The sequence below is a fragment of the Nestor notabilis genome, unplaced genomic scaffold, assembly GCF_000696875.1.
Source record: "Nestor notabilis isolate BGI_N333 unplaced genomic scaffold, ASM69687v1 scaffold14649, whole genome shotgun sequence".
Classification (NCBI taxonomy): Eukaryota; Metazoa; Chordata; class Aves; order Psittaciformes; family Psittacidae; genus Nestor; species Nestor notabilis.
The window spans coordinates 55,735-70,170 of record NW_009943416.1 but is presented as its reverse complement, the minus strand read 5'-3'; the positions used below and the strand labels follow the sequence as shown (position 1 = coordinate 70,170).

Below are 14,436 nucleotides of genomic sequence, written 5' to 3'. Positions count from 1 at the left end.
CGGGCACAGTGCCCGGTGTTTCTCGGGCAGTCGCCGTGTTCGCTTTCGCTGTTGCGCTGTCCGCCCCGCCTGCCTGGTGTGTTCTGCAGCGCCGCCCGCCCCTCAGGTACCGTGGCCTGTGGATGGTGAAGCTGGGCCGTGGCCAGGCTGTCGCTTCTCGGGCTCCGAGCTTGCCTGAGGCCGTAGCTCTGCTGATGTCTGGCCTGTCGAGGTAGTGCTCTATTCCCCAGGGAGCGGCCACCCCATCGCTGCGACAGGATCTCGGGGTTTTGCCACCACCTGTCAGCTGAGGGGAGTTTGGCTCGGGATGTGCTGTGTAGCTGAGAGTGTGCCTTTGGGACATGGCAGAAACAAAAATCGGGCTGTCCTTTAAGCTGATGCACTTACTGGAAAATACAAAAGCAGTGTAACATTAACCTGCATGTTGGCACTTTATATCAAGTGTGTGCTTTTCCCCATCTCTGTTAAAGATGTTGTGAGCCTCAAGTGGTTTGTGAGTTGGTTGTGCTCTTGAGAATACCGCCTCAGCAGTGTATGTGACAGCACATGCATGCTGTAACTGTGACCAAGGAGTTCTTGGCTTCAGTGTCCTAGAGGCACCTGAGGATTTCATAGCATGAGTGAGGTGTTTAAGAACTGGAACTGCTGTTTTTGAAAAAGCCTAGTCTGTTCTGCTGGTTATAATCCAATGTTTGTGTCTGGGTTTGAACAGCAGGGTTAATACTTAATGTATGAGTTGCTTTTTTCTTTCTTACGTGAAACTCATCAGTCCCGTCATCACCTTGCTCAGATGTCAAGTTGTTAAAACCTGAATATATTCTTGAAGATGAAGTATATTTCTTTATATGCCAGAAGTGATTCTTAAGAGCTGGTGATCAGACACTGTAACCCAGTCTGCAGTTAAGTTATTGTTAACTGGTCTTTCAGCTCCCAAAGACCCGTGGTAAAATAAAATCACCAGACATGTCAAATACTTTTATTTTTATTTTGTAGTATATTTTTTTTCTCAACTAGTTTGATAGTTCTGACTGCCTTCGAAATTGAAAAACATGGTATGTGTAATCCTGTTTGGTATTCCACAAAGTGATATTTTGGTGCTCGCAGCAACTTGTAGAGCTGTGTTGCTCAGGGGTTTGCGTGTTTCACCCTTGCTCTTACCAGGGCTACCACTGGATGTTAGAGCAGGACTCTTGTAAGGCTGGGTTGATTTGTTGATGAAATGCCCACATGGGAATTTAATGTTCAAGCAGGCCTTCCTGCTGCATTTATGGTAAATAACTTTGAGGTTTTCCTTGTCTACGATTAATAACTGGTCAGTGCTTCACAGTCAGGAAGGGTAGTTTTAGTTCTCAGCTTCTCACTCATGCTATGAAATTGTCATGTGTACCTAGTAGAATACTCTTCTGCTTCAAGAAGCTGAAGGTAAAATTCAGAATTTGTTGGTCCAGGCATGCTATTGCATGACATCTCAAAGAAGTAATAATATATTCCTGAGAGCTGTTTTGTGGAGAAAGCCTAGTCTGTTCTGCTTGCTATGATGTACTGTGTACAGGTCTGGGATGAAGGAAGAGGGTTAAAGCCTAATGAATGAGATGCCTTTTTTTAATTTCTTTCAGTAATTTGTCTGCAAACTGTTGGTCCCATCTTCATCCGGTTAACATGCTCAACAGTCATAATGTTAAGCTTTACCACAGCAAAGCTCTCACCTCCCCATACCCAGGATCACACGTGGAGCGTAGCCAAGTTCCTGCAGATAAAGTGGGCTGGCTGACTGAGTGGAAGGATTATAATCCTGTGGAGTACACTGCAAAGTCTGTTTTGGCTGGACCCAGCTGGGCAGATCCCCAAATCAAGTGAGTGTTGTTGTGTCTCTTTTCTCCTGTGAATATGGAAGTGGGAGATAGTGATCAGCTGAATTAATAGAATCATCAACTTAAATGATGTGATTCTGCAGTGATGTGTGAAAGTCAAGACCTAGAAAGATGGTGGTTAGAAAGCTGAATCATTTAGGTTAGCTCTGAAGGACGCATGATTTTACAGAGCTAAGAGTAATGTTAATTGGAATAATGGACATCTGTTGATGCTGTGTAGTGCTGCTTCTCTGTGTTGTGAGCTAAGTAAAAATCTCCTAATTCTTAAGAATTTGGGAGAACATTTTCATAATATATTTGTTCGCGGCTGAATGCAAGATGAGGAAAGACTTAAAGTAGAATTGTAGTTCTTGAGTTGACCACTCTGCAAGGAAGTAGAGGTGGTAGGGTAGCCCTGTATGTTAGTCAGTGTTTTTGATTGTCTAGAGCTTAATGATGATGATGATAGGATTGAGAACTTCAGAGGAAGTGGCAGGCAACTTGGGAGGACCACATGGATGTTGGCTGGCTATGCAGGGAGAAAATTAGAAGGGCCAAAGCCCAACTAGAACTTACTCTGGCTACTGCAGTAAAAGACAACAAAAAATGTTTCTATAAATACATTAACAACAAAAGGAGGGCTAAGGAGAATCTCCATACTTTATTGGATCTGGGGGAAACATAGTGACAATGGATGAGGAAAAGTCTGAGGTACTTAATGCCTTCTTTGCCTCAGTCCTTAATAGTAAGACCCGTTGTTCTCGGTGTACCCAGCCAGTTAAGATGGAAGACAGGGATGGATAGCAAGATGAAGCCCCCATAATCCAAGGGGAAATGGTGAGTGCCCTGCTACACCACTTAGATGCTCACAAGTCTGTGGGGCTGCATGGGATCGACCCAAGATACTGAGGGAGGTGGTGGAAGTGCTCATCATTTATTTGCAGTCCTGGCTAACTGAGGAGGTCAGCAAATGTGATGCCCATTAAGAAGAAGGGCTGGAAGGAGTATCTGGGGAGCTACAGGCCTGTCAGTCTGACCTCAAGTGCCAGGGAAGGTTATGGAACTGATCATCCTGAGTGCCATCATGTGGCACATACAGGACAGCCAGGTGATCAGGCCCAGTCGGTAGGGGTTTATGAAAGGCGAGTCCTGCTTGGCTTACCTGGTCTTCTTCTGTGACAAGTTTTATAAATTATTTTTGTTATTCTTTTCCACACAGCGATAAAGGGTTTTCTCCCAAGTTCAATGAGAGAGATGGAGAAGTGGAGAGGAAGAGTCTGAATGGCACATATGTGGTTGAAAATGGGAGGCCCCGGTGAGTATTTTCTGTGTTCGCATGTTCATTTGAGTGACGTAGAGCTCTTACAGGTCTGTCAGTTTTGATACATGGCACCTGCTGGAACAAAATCAAGATAGTCATACTTACAGACAGGGAAAATGATACCTCAGGGCCAGAGAGTTCTTTCTGGAAGAAGGTTGTGGCAGAGAGGCACCAAAAGGTTAGCCAGTACTGCCACAACAGAAGATTGTGGTGACACTGGAGTCAGAGGAGGTCTAGCACTGTTAACAGTAGGGTCTGTTGAATTAGTTGTTTCCACAGTTTGACCAGATGTTGGGCTCTGAAGCTTTTGTAACAGTTTTGTGCTAAGGTGGAACAGAAAATTATTTCCTTGTACTGATGAATCCTGGCATAGCACAGAGAAGGGTAATCTCACCTAAGAATAACATCTTTTCTTTCTGCCTTTCGTACGTAATTGAATGCTCTGTGCATCTGTAGTCTTGGAAACTAGATTCCATTTTCAGATAAGCTTGTGGGCACAATGAGAGTAATGCTTAATCAGGAGTATCTCAGGATGCAAGATGTGGGAAATGATAGAGCCATTTTGTATATTTCCTTTCCCTGTACTATCAAACACAAAGAAGTTGATGAAGGTGAAAACCATCCTTTGTCTCTTGCTCTTCAAAGCATACAGTAGCACCGAATGTATGTTGCTATCCTTTCCTTTGTTGTTTAGGCTTCTTTAAAGCTTCTTTTTTGGAATACTTGGAGCATATTTTGAATATGGAGAAGTAAATGTGTTTAATGTACTGTGCCACTTATTTCAGAAATCCAGTGGGAAGGACTGGCCTCACAGGCAGAGGATTGTTAGGGCGCTGGGGACCGAACCATGCTGCTGATCCTGTTGTGACTAGGTAAGGGACAGGTAACAGAAAGGTGCCCTGAAGCAGAGCTAAAAACCCCATGCATTTTGCTTTTTCCTTGCATCTGTGGGCAGGCTATTACTTACCACAGGCCTTTTGTGTGTGTTCATCTATGTGTAAGCCCATTCGGACATGGGTATCTGAATGGAGAGAGATACATAGACATCTGGAAGAAAAAAATTCTAGTTTTTTAGTCTTTGTTTCTGGGAAAGAATAAGGACTCACTGCTAATGACAAGCAATAGCCTCTGAAATGCTGAGGAAGCAGATTTAAAGGAAAAAAAAGCAACCCAGGAGGCTTAAATAGAAATATATCTTACAAATAATCTTCAGCAATGAATGTAAAACCTGAAAGGATTATGTGATACTTTGATACTGTATGCGTGATATGCCAAAAGGCCTTAAGTTAGGCGTTTTAAATTGCAGGAATAGGTTTTTGTGTTATAATGATTTAACTGCAAACAAAAGCAGTGTGTCTGCTTTTGCTCTGTAAGAAATACTAACTTGGCCTAGTAGGAGGAGGGGTTAGCCTCTTCCTTTGCGTTTTGTCAGTATATGCTCTTTTAATGGCACTTTTGCCAGCGGGATCTGTGTACATGCTGACTATTTTACACAAAGAAAGCATTCAGAGAAGATTGTGTAGTTAACGCAGATGCAAGATGAGAAGTGCCATGCTGAAGATCGAACCATTGTGAAAATCATGCTAATGCATTTTACTTCTTTCCCTTTTCAGAAGGCTGTCAATGCTACCAAGTTGTTTCATTGAAAGTAAAAGAAATGCTGGTTTGATTCTGTATTTGTTTAGGTAGCTTTTTGCTTTAACTATTGTTCTTAATTCCTTACAGAAGGCAGCAGTGGATGTTTGTGGCCTTGTGCTGGTGCTGGGCAAGCAGTTCAGAGGTGGTGTTTCAGCCTACATATACATTCAGTTCTAGCAGAAACTGTACTTACCCTCTCATTATGGATAGGCACCAGTGCAGCTTGGTGAGCATTGCAGCTGGTAGGGTGTGCTGGAGGCACCTCTCAAAGGACCTGCTGCTGTCAGTGTGATTACAGAAATGTGGTTCTTGAGCAGTTTCTGCCCTTTTGGCTGAGGAAAAGACAGTTGGTAGAGGTGTGCAAAAAACACAGTGCTTTGCCCTTGGTTGTGATCTTGCTGGACAGCATCTGTCACCTGCCCCCTGTGACTGTTCTTTTTCTGCTTTGCTCCCCCACAGATGACAGCGCGGGTGCTTTGCTGTTTGTGTGTCAGGCCCTCCTGTCAAGAAGCAGAAAAGCATGTTCTTGTTTGTCATTTGGTGCAGGTGGAAGAGAGATGGAAGTGGCAATAAAGTTGCTCATCCGCTTACTGGCAAAAACATCTTGCAGTTCGTAGCTATCAAGAGGAGAGACTGTGGGGAGTGGGCCATTCCAGGGGTAAGAACAAAGCTATGGTGACAGTGGACATTTCCCACTGCTAAGGCTATGAGGTGATAACTGTTGTGTGTGTGTAGTAAGAGCATGCTTTTGATGAACAGCCTTGTGTGCAGAGGTGAGGAGAAATCCTCCTTAACCTAGCTTTGCCCAGGCATCAAGTGATATGTCTTCTACTGTTTCTGTATTACAAGGCAGTATTTGTATTTAATTCTGACCATGTCTTTTGTTTAATGCAGGTGCAATTTAGTCTATTGCAGGTTTTGAAAGATCTGCATGCTCACTCTTTACAGAACTTTACTAACTGTAAAGTTCCTCCCATGTCCAGAGTATGATGCAGGTGGATGTAATATACTAAGAGCCAGCCAAAGGGAATTAAAAACAAGTGGAATCTGATGGATAGTCACCTTTTTATTTTCTTCTCTCCCCTTTTAAGGGGATGGTGGACCCAGGCGAGAAGATTAGCACTACCCTGAAGCGAGAATTTGAGGAGGAGGCCTTGAATTCCTTGCAAAAATCTCCTGAGGAGAAAGCAGAATTGGAGAAGCAACTCCAAAAGCTGTTCAGCCAGGAACACTTTGTGGTGAGCTCTGTGTCTCTTGTGATAGCCTCTTGAGCTATGCATATAACTTGAAGCTGTGTGAAGCTTGAAAAAGTGTCACTGAAATGAAAATAAGCTGTGATGTTCGGGTTGTCATGGTGTAGGAAATGGAAGTGAGTATTGAAAACTCTGTACAGGAGGGAAAGGGAAAAGTCTTATTGATTCCACCTTTTTTGTTGTGACACTGAGCTTGTTTTGGTTTGTTTGGGGCCTTAGGTGTACAGAGGATATGTGGATGACCCTCGTAACACTGATAATGCCTGGATGGAGACGGAGGCTGTGAACTATCATGATGAAACTGGTGGGTGTCTCCACATGTGCTTTTAGTTGCCTTTTACTCTGTATGTTGGATTGAAATTGGCATGTATGCTGGGCTGAGACTGGCAAGGAAATTGGGGGAGCATGCAAGTCAGGTGTGAAATACTGGATTAAAACTAGTGGGCATGAGGGTCTCTTGTCTCTTAAGATGTTCAGATGACAGGTAGTTGTCACTCCCTGTTGGTTTCTGACGGTCTTGAAATAAGGAACATATGGACTTTGCCTGAAAATTACATATGCATTTGTTAGCTAGTTCTAAGCTGCAGACTATGTGCCTTGTCCAGTGTTCAGTCTCCATAAGATTATTAAGCTTCTCAAGGGTTCCTTCTTGTCACTGTTTACATTGAGTTCATTTAACTTCCTTTTTAATGAGTCTGGGGTGGAAGCATAGTCTGTTCCTTGTGGTATTTTTCCTCTAGTAACTAGTGTGTACTTCAGGAGCATTCCCTCTGGCCGCTGGCGTGTTCTCACTGCATTTATTGCTTTGTTGTTATAACTGCTCTGAGACCTTTTATCTTGGTTACTCTGTCAGAGTAATTGTTGGACTTTATTATATGTCTATATATCAGTAGGAATGTGCATATCATACCTTGCTAGTTCTTAGATTGCTCTGTTAACCTGCATTCTCATCTTTCATCTTTAAGATAAATCGATCTAGTTAGGTGAACAAGTCAGAGGCTTCATATATTGACATTTCCACTGTGTTTTGGGTAGTAGATACAAGAGAAGTTTCACATGTTACTGGTCCTTGATTTATCAGCAATCAGAAACTGTGAAAATACTGTTTCTTTTTGTTTCTAATACTTTTAAAAGCTTTTATTTGGTTGTTGTCTGTGAAGTCCTTGGGACTCTTTTTGAAAACAGAGTAAGAAGCTTTGGAGAACAATTCAGAAGCCTCTCTGCATTCCTCCTTAAGTACTATTTTTGATTTTGGGGCCTTTAGTACAATTTTAATTATTGTGGTTTCCATAAGCATATATGCGTCAGAATTCAGTTTGTCCTGTAGAATAGTACCTGAGAAAGGGAGCAGTCAAATGTTAGCTGAATAAACAAAAATCAAAGCAGAGGGATTGGCTAAACTGGTGGTAGTGAGTACATGTTGTCATAATGATTTTTATTGATTTATGCTGCTGCTGGTAGCCCAGGAGTGGTGACAAGGAGTTAACACCATCTATGCCGCTCAGATTTGCTTTAAAATAGTGCAAGTATGAAAAAGGTTTCTGGCACATAATCAGTGAGCAACTTAATTGGTTTCTCTCTGAAAAGTAGTTGAAGATTGCTGCCTGTGAAGGAGCTGTGTGGAAGGGTGGAACTGATCGGTTGCGAGAAGAAAAAACAGTAGCATGTCATAAATCTTGTTTTGTGACAGGTGAGACATTGGATAATTTGCCCCTGGAAGCAGGTGATGATGCTGGAATGGTCAAGTGGGTTGACATCAGTGAGAAGCTCAAGCTGTATGCGAGTCATAGCTACTTCATTAAGCTTGTGACTGAGAAGCGGAGAGCCCACTGGAGTGAGGATCCTGGTCCTGAGTGCCATGAGTGATGTAAACAAAGAACCAATGAACACCAAGGGGAGAATATGTTTTCCAGCTTTAAAACAGATGACATTGTCCTTTTCAGTGAAAATGCTGTGCTATTCATCTGGCAAAACCACTTGGCAATGATAAATAGAGGCTTTTTCAGAGGCTTTAGAGTGCTCCTTTTGATTTCATACCTAGTATGAAATGATGTGAACGTAGAACTGTTACCTTGTTTTGCTTTGTCTTCATTTTTTGCAGCCATTTGATAATACCTGCAGATCTGCATGAGAACACAGGGATTCTGACTGGTTGTAGTTCAGAGACTCTCCACTTTAGCTCTGTATTTTTGCGCTGATTTCTTGTCAAGTGTATGAATCCATAAAGGATGAGACACTTGTGGGAGGATAGCCTGAATAATAACAGCTCGATTGAAGTGCTACATAATAAAGTGACATTTCTTTTCTGAGTTTTGCTTAACATGTCCTTTCAGTGATTTTCTATCACATTTACTTGCTTTCTAGTTTAAAGTATGGATGGTATTCACATCTGAATGTCTGACAGTGCCTCTATCTATGACAGTATCTGTTGGTGGATGTAACTTGATGACTAACTTTGGGAGCTGGATTTTAAGGTTTCTCTCTTCATACTGCTTATGGCTGTTAGGAAGACTGTGCTATGAACAGGATCATTGGAAAGAGCAGCCTTAAATAATAATCTTGTAAATTGTGGTGGGTTTTTTTGCAGTTTAGGTAATGTGAGTCACTTGCAGTCAGGAGGCCGATGTGGGCATTTATACTGATAACAATAGCTGCACAACAGTTGCTGACGTTTCTCCCTATGTTTTTATTCCAGGGGTAATTGCTGTTAATTGTGTAAGCATCAAGAGCTGGTGACAGTAACAGCTTAATTTTGTGGTTGAGACCTGGGGAGGGGACTTGAGACTGTTGGCCACGACCTGCTTAATTAATGAACATTTTTAGGGCCTTTTCCTTTTCAACACCACTTCTTCCCAATTAGCTACTGAAATCTGGAGAGGTCGTGTGCATTTATATGGGGGGACCCTGGGAATGTTGTAGAGTTAAAGTATGTTACTTTCTAAGGAAAAAGTAATGCTAAGAGTTGTTAATTTTCCTTCAGTCCTTACTCACCTCTTCCTGCATATTTGATTTCTTCTGTGGTCCTACTAAAACAGCATAAATGCTTTAATCTAGGTTCATTTAAAACTAGATGGAAACAAGTCTACAGAAGGTCAATAAAATCATCACTACGTATCTTATCTACTTCACAAAATGAAGAAATAATAAAGATTAAATTATTTATAAATTAAGCAAGAATAGTAACATAATTAAAGTACTGTTGGGGAAATTAGCTTTCATTCATCATCCTTACTGTTAATGCTTCTGTAATCTATAGTTTAAATATTGGTGGTGTTTGCCCCCTTACAGGCTACATGAGCTCAGGTGAAAATTTTTCTTGTACTGTGACTGTAGGTAGCATCTATTTCTGCATACATTAGCCAAAGCTCCTTTTCTGTGCCTTGCAGTGGAAAAGCTGAAGTGGCAGCATCACTGAGAGTTTCAGAACAGGCTGGTTGAGACAGAGTATGCTTTTGCACATGTAATCCAGGTTGATTTATATACACTGCTGTGTGATGTTACAGGGCGTGAAGTGTGCGACAGATCCAGCTTATACGAGAAGCTGTTAGTGAAACTGGTTTTAGAGATAAATAATCTTTTGCTTAAGAAGTTCCTGTGTTGAAAGTAATCAGAGCTTGATTCATTGTCCCCCAGGGCATCAGCCTGGAGCTGGACTGATTAGCAGCCCTTGCTGGTTCAAGAACTAGCAAGGGGCAAGTGGACTTACACTATATAAGCTACTGAAACAGCATTTTGGAATTCCATTTTCTTTTCACTGGAAAGGGGACGTGCTTCAAGTGAAAGGTGTTTCCTGACCTTCCTTTGTAGGAATAGCATTTGGGGCTTCTTGCTTACAGCAGAGTATGTCTAGAGCATTTTTGGTGAAGTGTTTGGCTTAAAATCACAAAGTTAATGGGATTCAGGAATAATCCCATTCGGTCATGCTTTTCATGCCTAAATTTGTCTGTCTTTAGGAAAGCAAAAGTTGGGAGATGGTGAAATAAATAGTTAGAATTTCTTTCTCGGGGAAACATGGTAGCAGTAGTTGCTGTTTCTCTGGGAGGCAGGAAGAACGTGCCTGCTAAGGAGAACAAGGAGGTGCTGGAGCTGTTTATATCCTCAGTTCCTTGTGATGGTGAGCCTGTTGCCTGTCTGGACACACATCAACACATTCATGCAATTAGCTTATTACACAGTTTGTCAGCTGTGTGACATTGGTACTATTACTGTTGCATTTCAAGAGGTGGGGAAGAAGTATCGGAAAAGCTCTGACTTCTTTTCATGTGCTTTAGGAATTACGGTTTAAGGACTGGTGTATATGATCTACACTTTAGTTTCTTCACTTCCTTAAATCTAAAACGAAATTGCCATTGAACCGTAGCCGTGATACCTTTTCTTTGACAGAGTTCTGACAAAACCCATACATCTAGGTAGGCATTTTATTTGAGGCTTCTATGCAGAATGTTAAACTGACAATACAGTAAATACAGGAAACAAGTCCTATTTCAAGGTAACTTTCTTCAGTGTACAGTAAAATCCACATCCTATCATTCTACTGAAGAGTTTTGTGAACATCTCAGTCATCAGTTTTAGTACTACTTATTGGTTCAGAGACATCAGATACATATGGAAGAAAACAGTGCTTATTTATCTATGAACCACTTGGAGTAGTTAATTTTTTTCTGCTGTTAATGAATATAGAACTTTTCTGCCTTGTGTTATTCGATAAGAATGCAGTTAACCTTATGCCACCTATGTCTTGAAAACTATGAAGCTGTTAATTATAGAAATAAACAAAATTCATGTATTTCACCAGTTTTAGTGCAGCACTTGGATTCTATTCAGCCAGGCTCAGAATAGGAGATTTTCATTTATGTCTTCTGCAACAAAGAAGAAAATGTTATTAACATATTGATGCCAAAGAGGTGTTTTTATGCTGTATCACTATCAAGAAAGTGATACACTAAAGTTTCAGAGGGCTCATGTAGGGGGATGCTACCCCTAACAATAACCCAAATACGCCTGCCGCTATCATATGTGGGAGCCATTCATTTAGACCCTTCTTGATAGGTGCTTTTTTGTTTCTAGTGTTAGGTCTTCTTGATCTGTTTGTAAGCCAAACAGATCCCTTCCACCTCACTCTTCATTCTTCTTTAGGACTGACCCTAAGCCCCTCTTTGGATGAACAGTCATTGGCAACAGTACATGTATGTTATGATTAACTCCTCACAGCTTAATTCCACATGTGGCTTGTGACTGGTGAATTGTTGTCAGAAGAGCTGGAAAAATTCTGGGAAGAGTGAAGGCTCTGCATGTCTGACTAGGATCAGCCTTCACTTAAAAGCAGGGAGTTGCTAGTAGGATTTTGAACATGTTACTTCAGTCTGCATGTTTAGCCAAAGGCCTTCTGTCGCATAGCTAGGATTAACTTGTGCTACTGCTGCCCTTGCTGAATGACTGGCAGTATTGTTCAGCTGTCACTCAGGGTTAGATCAGAAGACAGTGGATTACAAAAGGATGCATTACATTGAATGTAGGTATGTAAATCTCATTGCTGTCTTGGCAGCTTCTGTTCAGCTGCTGCCTAATTCTAGAGACATCACCAGCACAGTGGTATCTAGCTTTTCACTTTCCTAGGGAAGTCTTGATGTGGATTGAGCTGAACCAAACATATGCATAGTGCATTTAGGATTCAGAAACTGACACTGCCTCTGCCTAAGCCTCCTGATGTGTGCAGGCTGGTGGGCACCATCTGGCTTGTGTTGCATCTGATAGATGAGGTAAAATAGGTGGTTTAGCCTGCAGCTATAGTGTGATGACAGCATTTGTGTTGTATATGGCTTGGGATCTTTAAATGCATTTTCAATCAGTATGTTTTGATCACTGATTTGAAAGCACTCTTTGCCTTTCTTTTGACACCCAAGGATAAAATAGAGTGTTTCTGAGAGACAGGCATGCAGAACATAGAGGTTCAGACATCACACAGGAATGATTTGATAGTTGGTACAAACTACCTCCCTTCCTTGGACCTTTTTCAGTCTTGCTACTGTTCCAATTGCTTCTGTGCACAATAGCCATGAGCTTCTGGCTACAATTTATTTCCCATATGTTGTGGTCTGAAAACATGTCTAGTCTTAACAGGAACATTTTGTCCTGTACACCTGTCCATTCTTCTAGGTTTACCTTCCTTAATCCCAAAGCAGTGGCACCATTCCTTCAAAGCAATGAGTTTGTCATGGTCTCCATCACATTCTTGGAAGAAACGGGTTATGCAGTGTTCCATGGGAACAAGGGAGGCTCTCAAAGGCGCGAGCTCCGAGTGTGTTAATAATCTGAAAGAAAGACTAGGTATGTAGAGCTGTATTTCATTAATAAATCATTAGCATCATTGAAATCTAAGGTGCTAGAAGATGATAGTGGTGGCTTTGACACACATGCCCTGGTAGATTTTGTTGTGGTGCTTCTGTAGTGTATCTATCCCAGGTCGTTAGAATGATGTGCAATACCTGATAAACTAAAATGTTTTTACTGCTATTTGTTTGCTAACTTTTTTTTTCCTTTTTTTTTTTTTTCTTAGAAGAAGTTGTGGAGGTTTGCTGTTAATCTTCAGGAGATCAGCTTGCAAAGGTGCTTAGCTATGTTCTAAGACAGTAAATGTGATCAGCATGTGGTACTGGGAGCTTGCAGCCTTGAAACATGGGGGATCCCATCACCGAGTGTCATGACCAAAAGCCTGAAATCTGAGTCATCTTCTCAGAAGCAGGGGGTTTCCTCTGAACTGCGGCACTGGTGCTGTCTTACCATATTTGTTCCTTAATCTGAGAGACTTCTGTAGTATTATTTGAAAGCTGCGTGTATCCCACTGGTGAATTCTTGCTGACAGGCCTCTACCCTTTGTACTTAGCCTGTTGCCTTAGCTTCAGTAATAACAGGATCTCATGAGCCTTATTTTCTTCCAGAATCAGGGCATTAGTAGTTATGAAGACTCTATAGAGCCTGAGCTGTAATGTGTGATGATTATGAAAGGCAAGAGGATACCAGGTTCTGACCTACGACATGGCACCAGCAAAACGATGAGAGTTCTGTGTTAGATGAATGCCCTATTAGAAAGAGGGGGATATGGGCTTCTGTCAGCTGAGGGACTGGTCCTACAGGTAGAGAATCCTTCAAGTGATTCAGAAAAGTGAAACAGCCTGAGTTTAAACAGCAAATCAGAACTGAACCCACAAAGATCTTTTTTTACCTGTCAGCAGGGTGCTGATCAAGCTGATGAAACTGCCAGTGCACAGGATACACATACATGTGATAATTTTTCTCAAAGTCATGCAGGAGCAGCTCAACAGCGTGGTCACCAGCCATGAGGCGCTTGTCATTCTCGTAGATCTTTTTGACCTGAACACAGCAGAGAAATTGGTGGGGTTTTGGTTGGTTTTTTTTTTTTTGTTTAAGGGTGAAGATCTGTCCTTAAGAGAACCAGCCAGCAAGGAAGTGGATTGGAGAAGTTAAACTTGATAAAATACCACAGCGGAAATGGGTTTTAGTGTTTGTGGCCATACACAGCATGAAAAGCTTGCCTCAGGTAACTTCTGTTGCTGTCCCTGTCGGCTTTCATAGTAACTAGAAAGGAAGTGAAATACCTGTGGTCTAATTCTCAGTCTCAGCTAGACAAGGCAGTAACCTCAGGTTGATAGGAGACGAAACCAATTTTATTGCATTTGTTGATCTTCTGAGGCAAGCAACTTGGCTTTTGGCATGAAATAAGCAAATATATTTCTCTTCTGCCATCTCAGAAATCATCTAATTTGCATCATTTAGTATGAGATGTTCTGAGTAGGTCACTGTCCCTCTTGGTAACTGTGTAAGTAGTCTTTGGTGTTGTTCAAGCATATTTTGTATAAACCTGCTATGACCTACTGCATGCATCTCCTACTCCAGACTTGGAGCAGTCCTGGTTTTGGTGTAACTTAATCTGTTTTCTAACACTTTCAGTTTTTTAGGCAGTTGTGGCATCTATATCTTCAAAAACAAACTACTGCCACCAATTCACTTGGCATAAAACATTCTCTTTTTTTTCTTTTCTTTTTCTTTTTTTAAGAAGAAAAGAAAAAGGCACAATGGTGATGGATGCTTAATCCATTTTAAGCCAATGTAGCATGGTGCTGCAAGTCTACTCGGTAGTAGAGAGCAGCTCTTTCCTCTTAAAACTGAATGTCAGAGGTGTGTAATTTTATAGTCCTTAAATATCATGATGTAGATGGTGTGGCTGGATTCAGTACTGCAAATGATACCCTTAACTGTTGAGTCTATTTTCAGGTACTTTTGTACTGATGGCCAAGTACAAGGTATGTCTCAAGAACAGATGAGGAGCTACTTTTGGTCAGTTCAGCACAGGAAT

At 41.6% G+C, this 14,436-nt stretch overlaps 2 protein-coding genes across 2 annotated transcripts in view; one reads left to right on the top strand and one right to left on the bottom strand.

The window, feature by feature from the left end:
* Positions 1-11: 11 nt before the first annotated feature.
* NUDT9 (nudix (nucleoside diphosphate linked moiety X)-type motif 9) lies at positions 12-8,104 on the top strand. The gene is made up of 8 exons (XM_010021928.1): positions 12-106; positions 1,617-1,853; positions 3,070-3,165; positions 3,957-4,043; positions 5,356-5,467; positions 5,901-6,047; positions 6,282-6,366; positions 7,753-8,104. The coding sequence occupies exons 2-8, from the start codon at positions 1,660-1,662 to the stop codon at positions 7,926-7,928; spliced, it is 897 nt and encodes a 298-aa protein (XP_010020230.1). The 5' UTR covers positions 12-106; positions 1,617-1,659; the 3' UTR covers positions 7,929-8,104.
* Positions 8,105-10,892: 2,788 nt separating this feature from the next.
* Positions 10,893-14,436, bottom strand: part of SPARCL1 (SPARC-like 1 (hevin)) — a 34,672-nt gene continuing 31,128 nt past the window's right edge. Inside the window, exons 7-9 of the mRNA XM_010021933.1 lie at positions 13,285-13,433; positions 12,225-12,373; positions 10,893-10,921 (exon numbers count right to left, since the gene is read on the bottom strand). Coding sequence (XP_010020235.1) covers positions 10,893-10,921; positions 12,225-12,373; positions 13,285-13,433 — 327 coding nt within the window. The remainder of the gene's footprint in view (positions 10,922-12,224; positions 12,374-13,284; positions 13,434-14,436) is intronic.

Coding starts and splice junctions, on each gene's coding strand:
- NUDT9 (XM_010021928.1), top strand. CDS start 1,660: ATGCTCAACAGTCATAATGTTAAGCTTTACCACAGCAAAGCTCTCACC. Junction 1,854..3,069: donor TGGGCAGATCCCCAAATCAA/GTGAGTGTTGTT, acceptor TTTTCCACACAG/CGATAAAGGGTTTTCTCCCA. Junction 4,044..5,355: donor GCTGATCCTGTTGTGACTAG/GTAAGGGACAGG, acceptor CATTTGGTGCAG/GTGGAAGAGAGATGGAAGTG.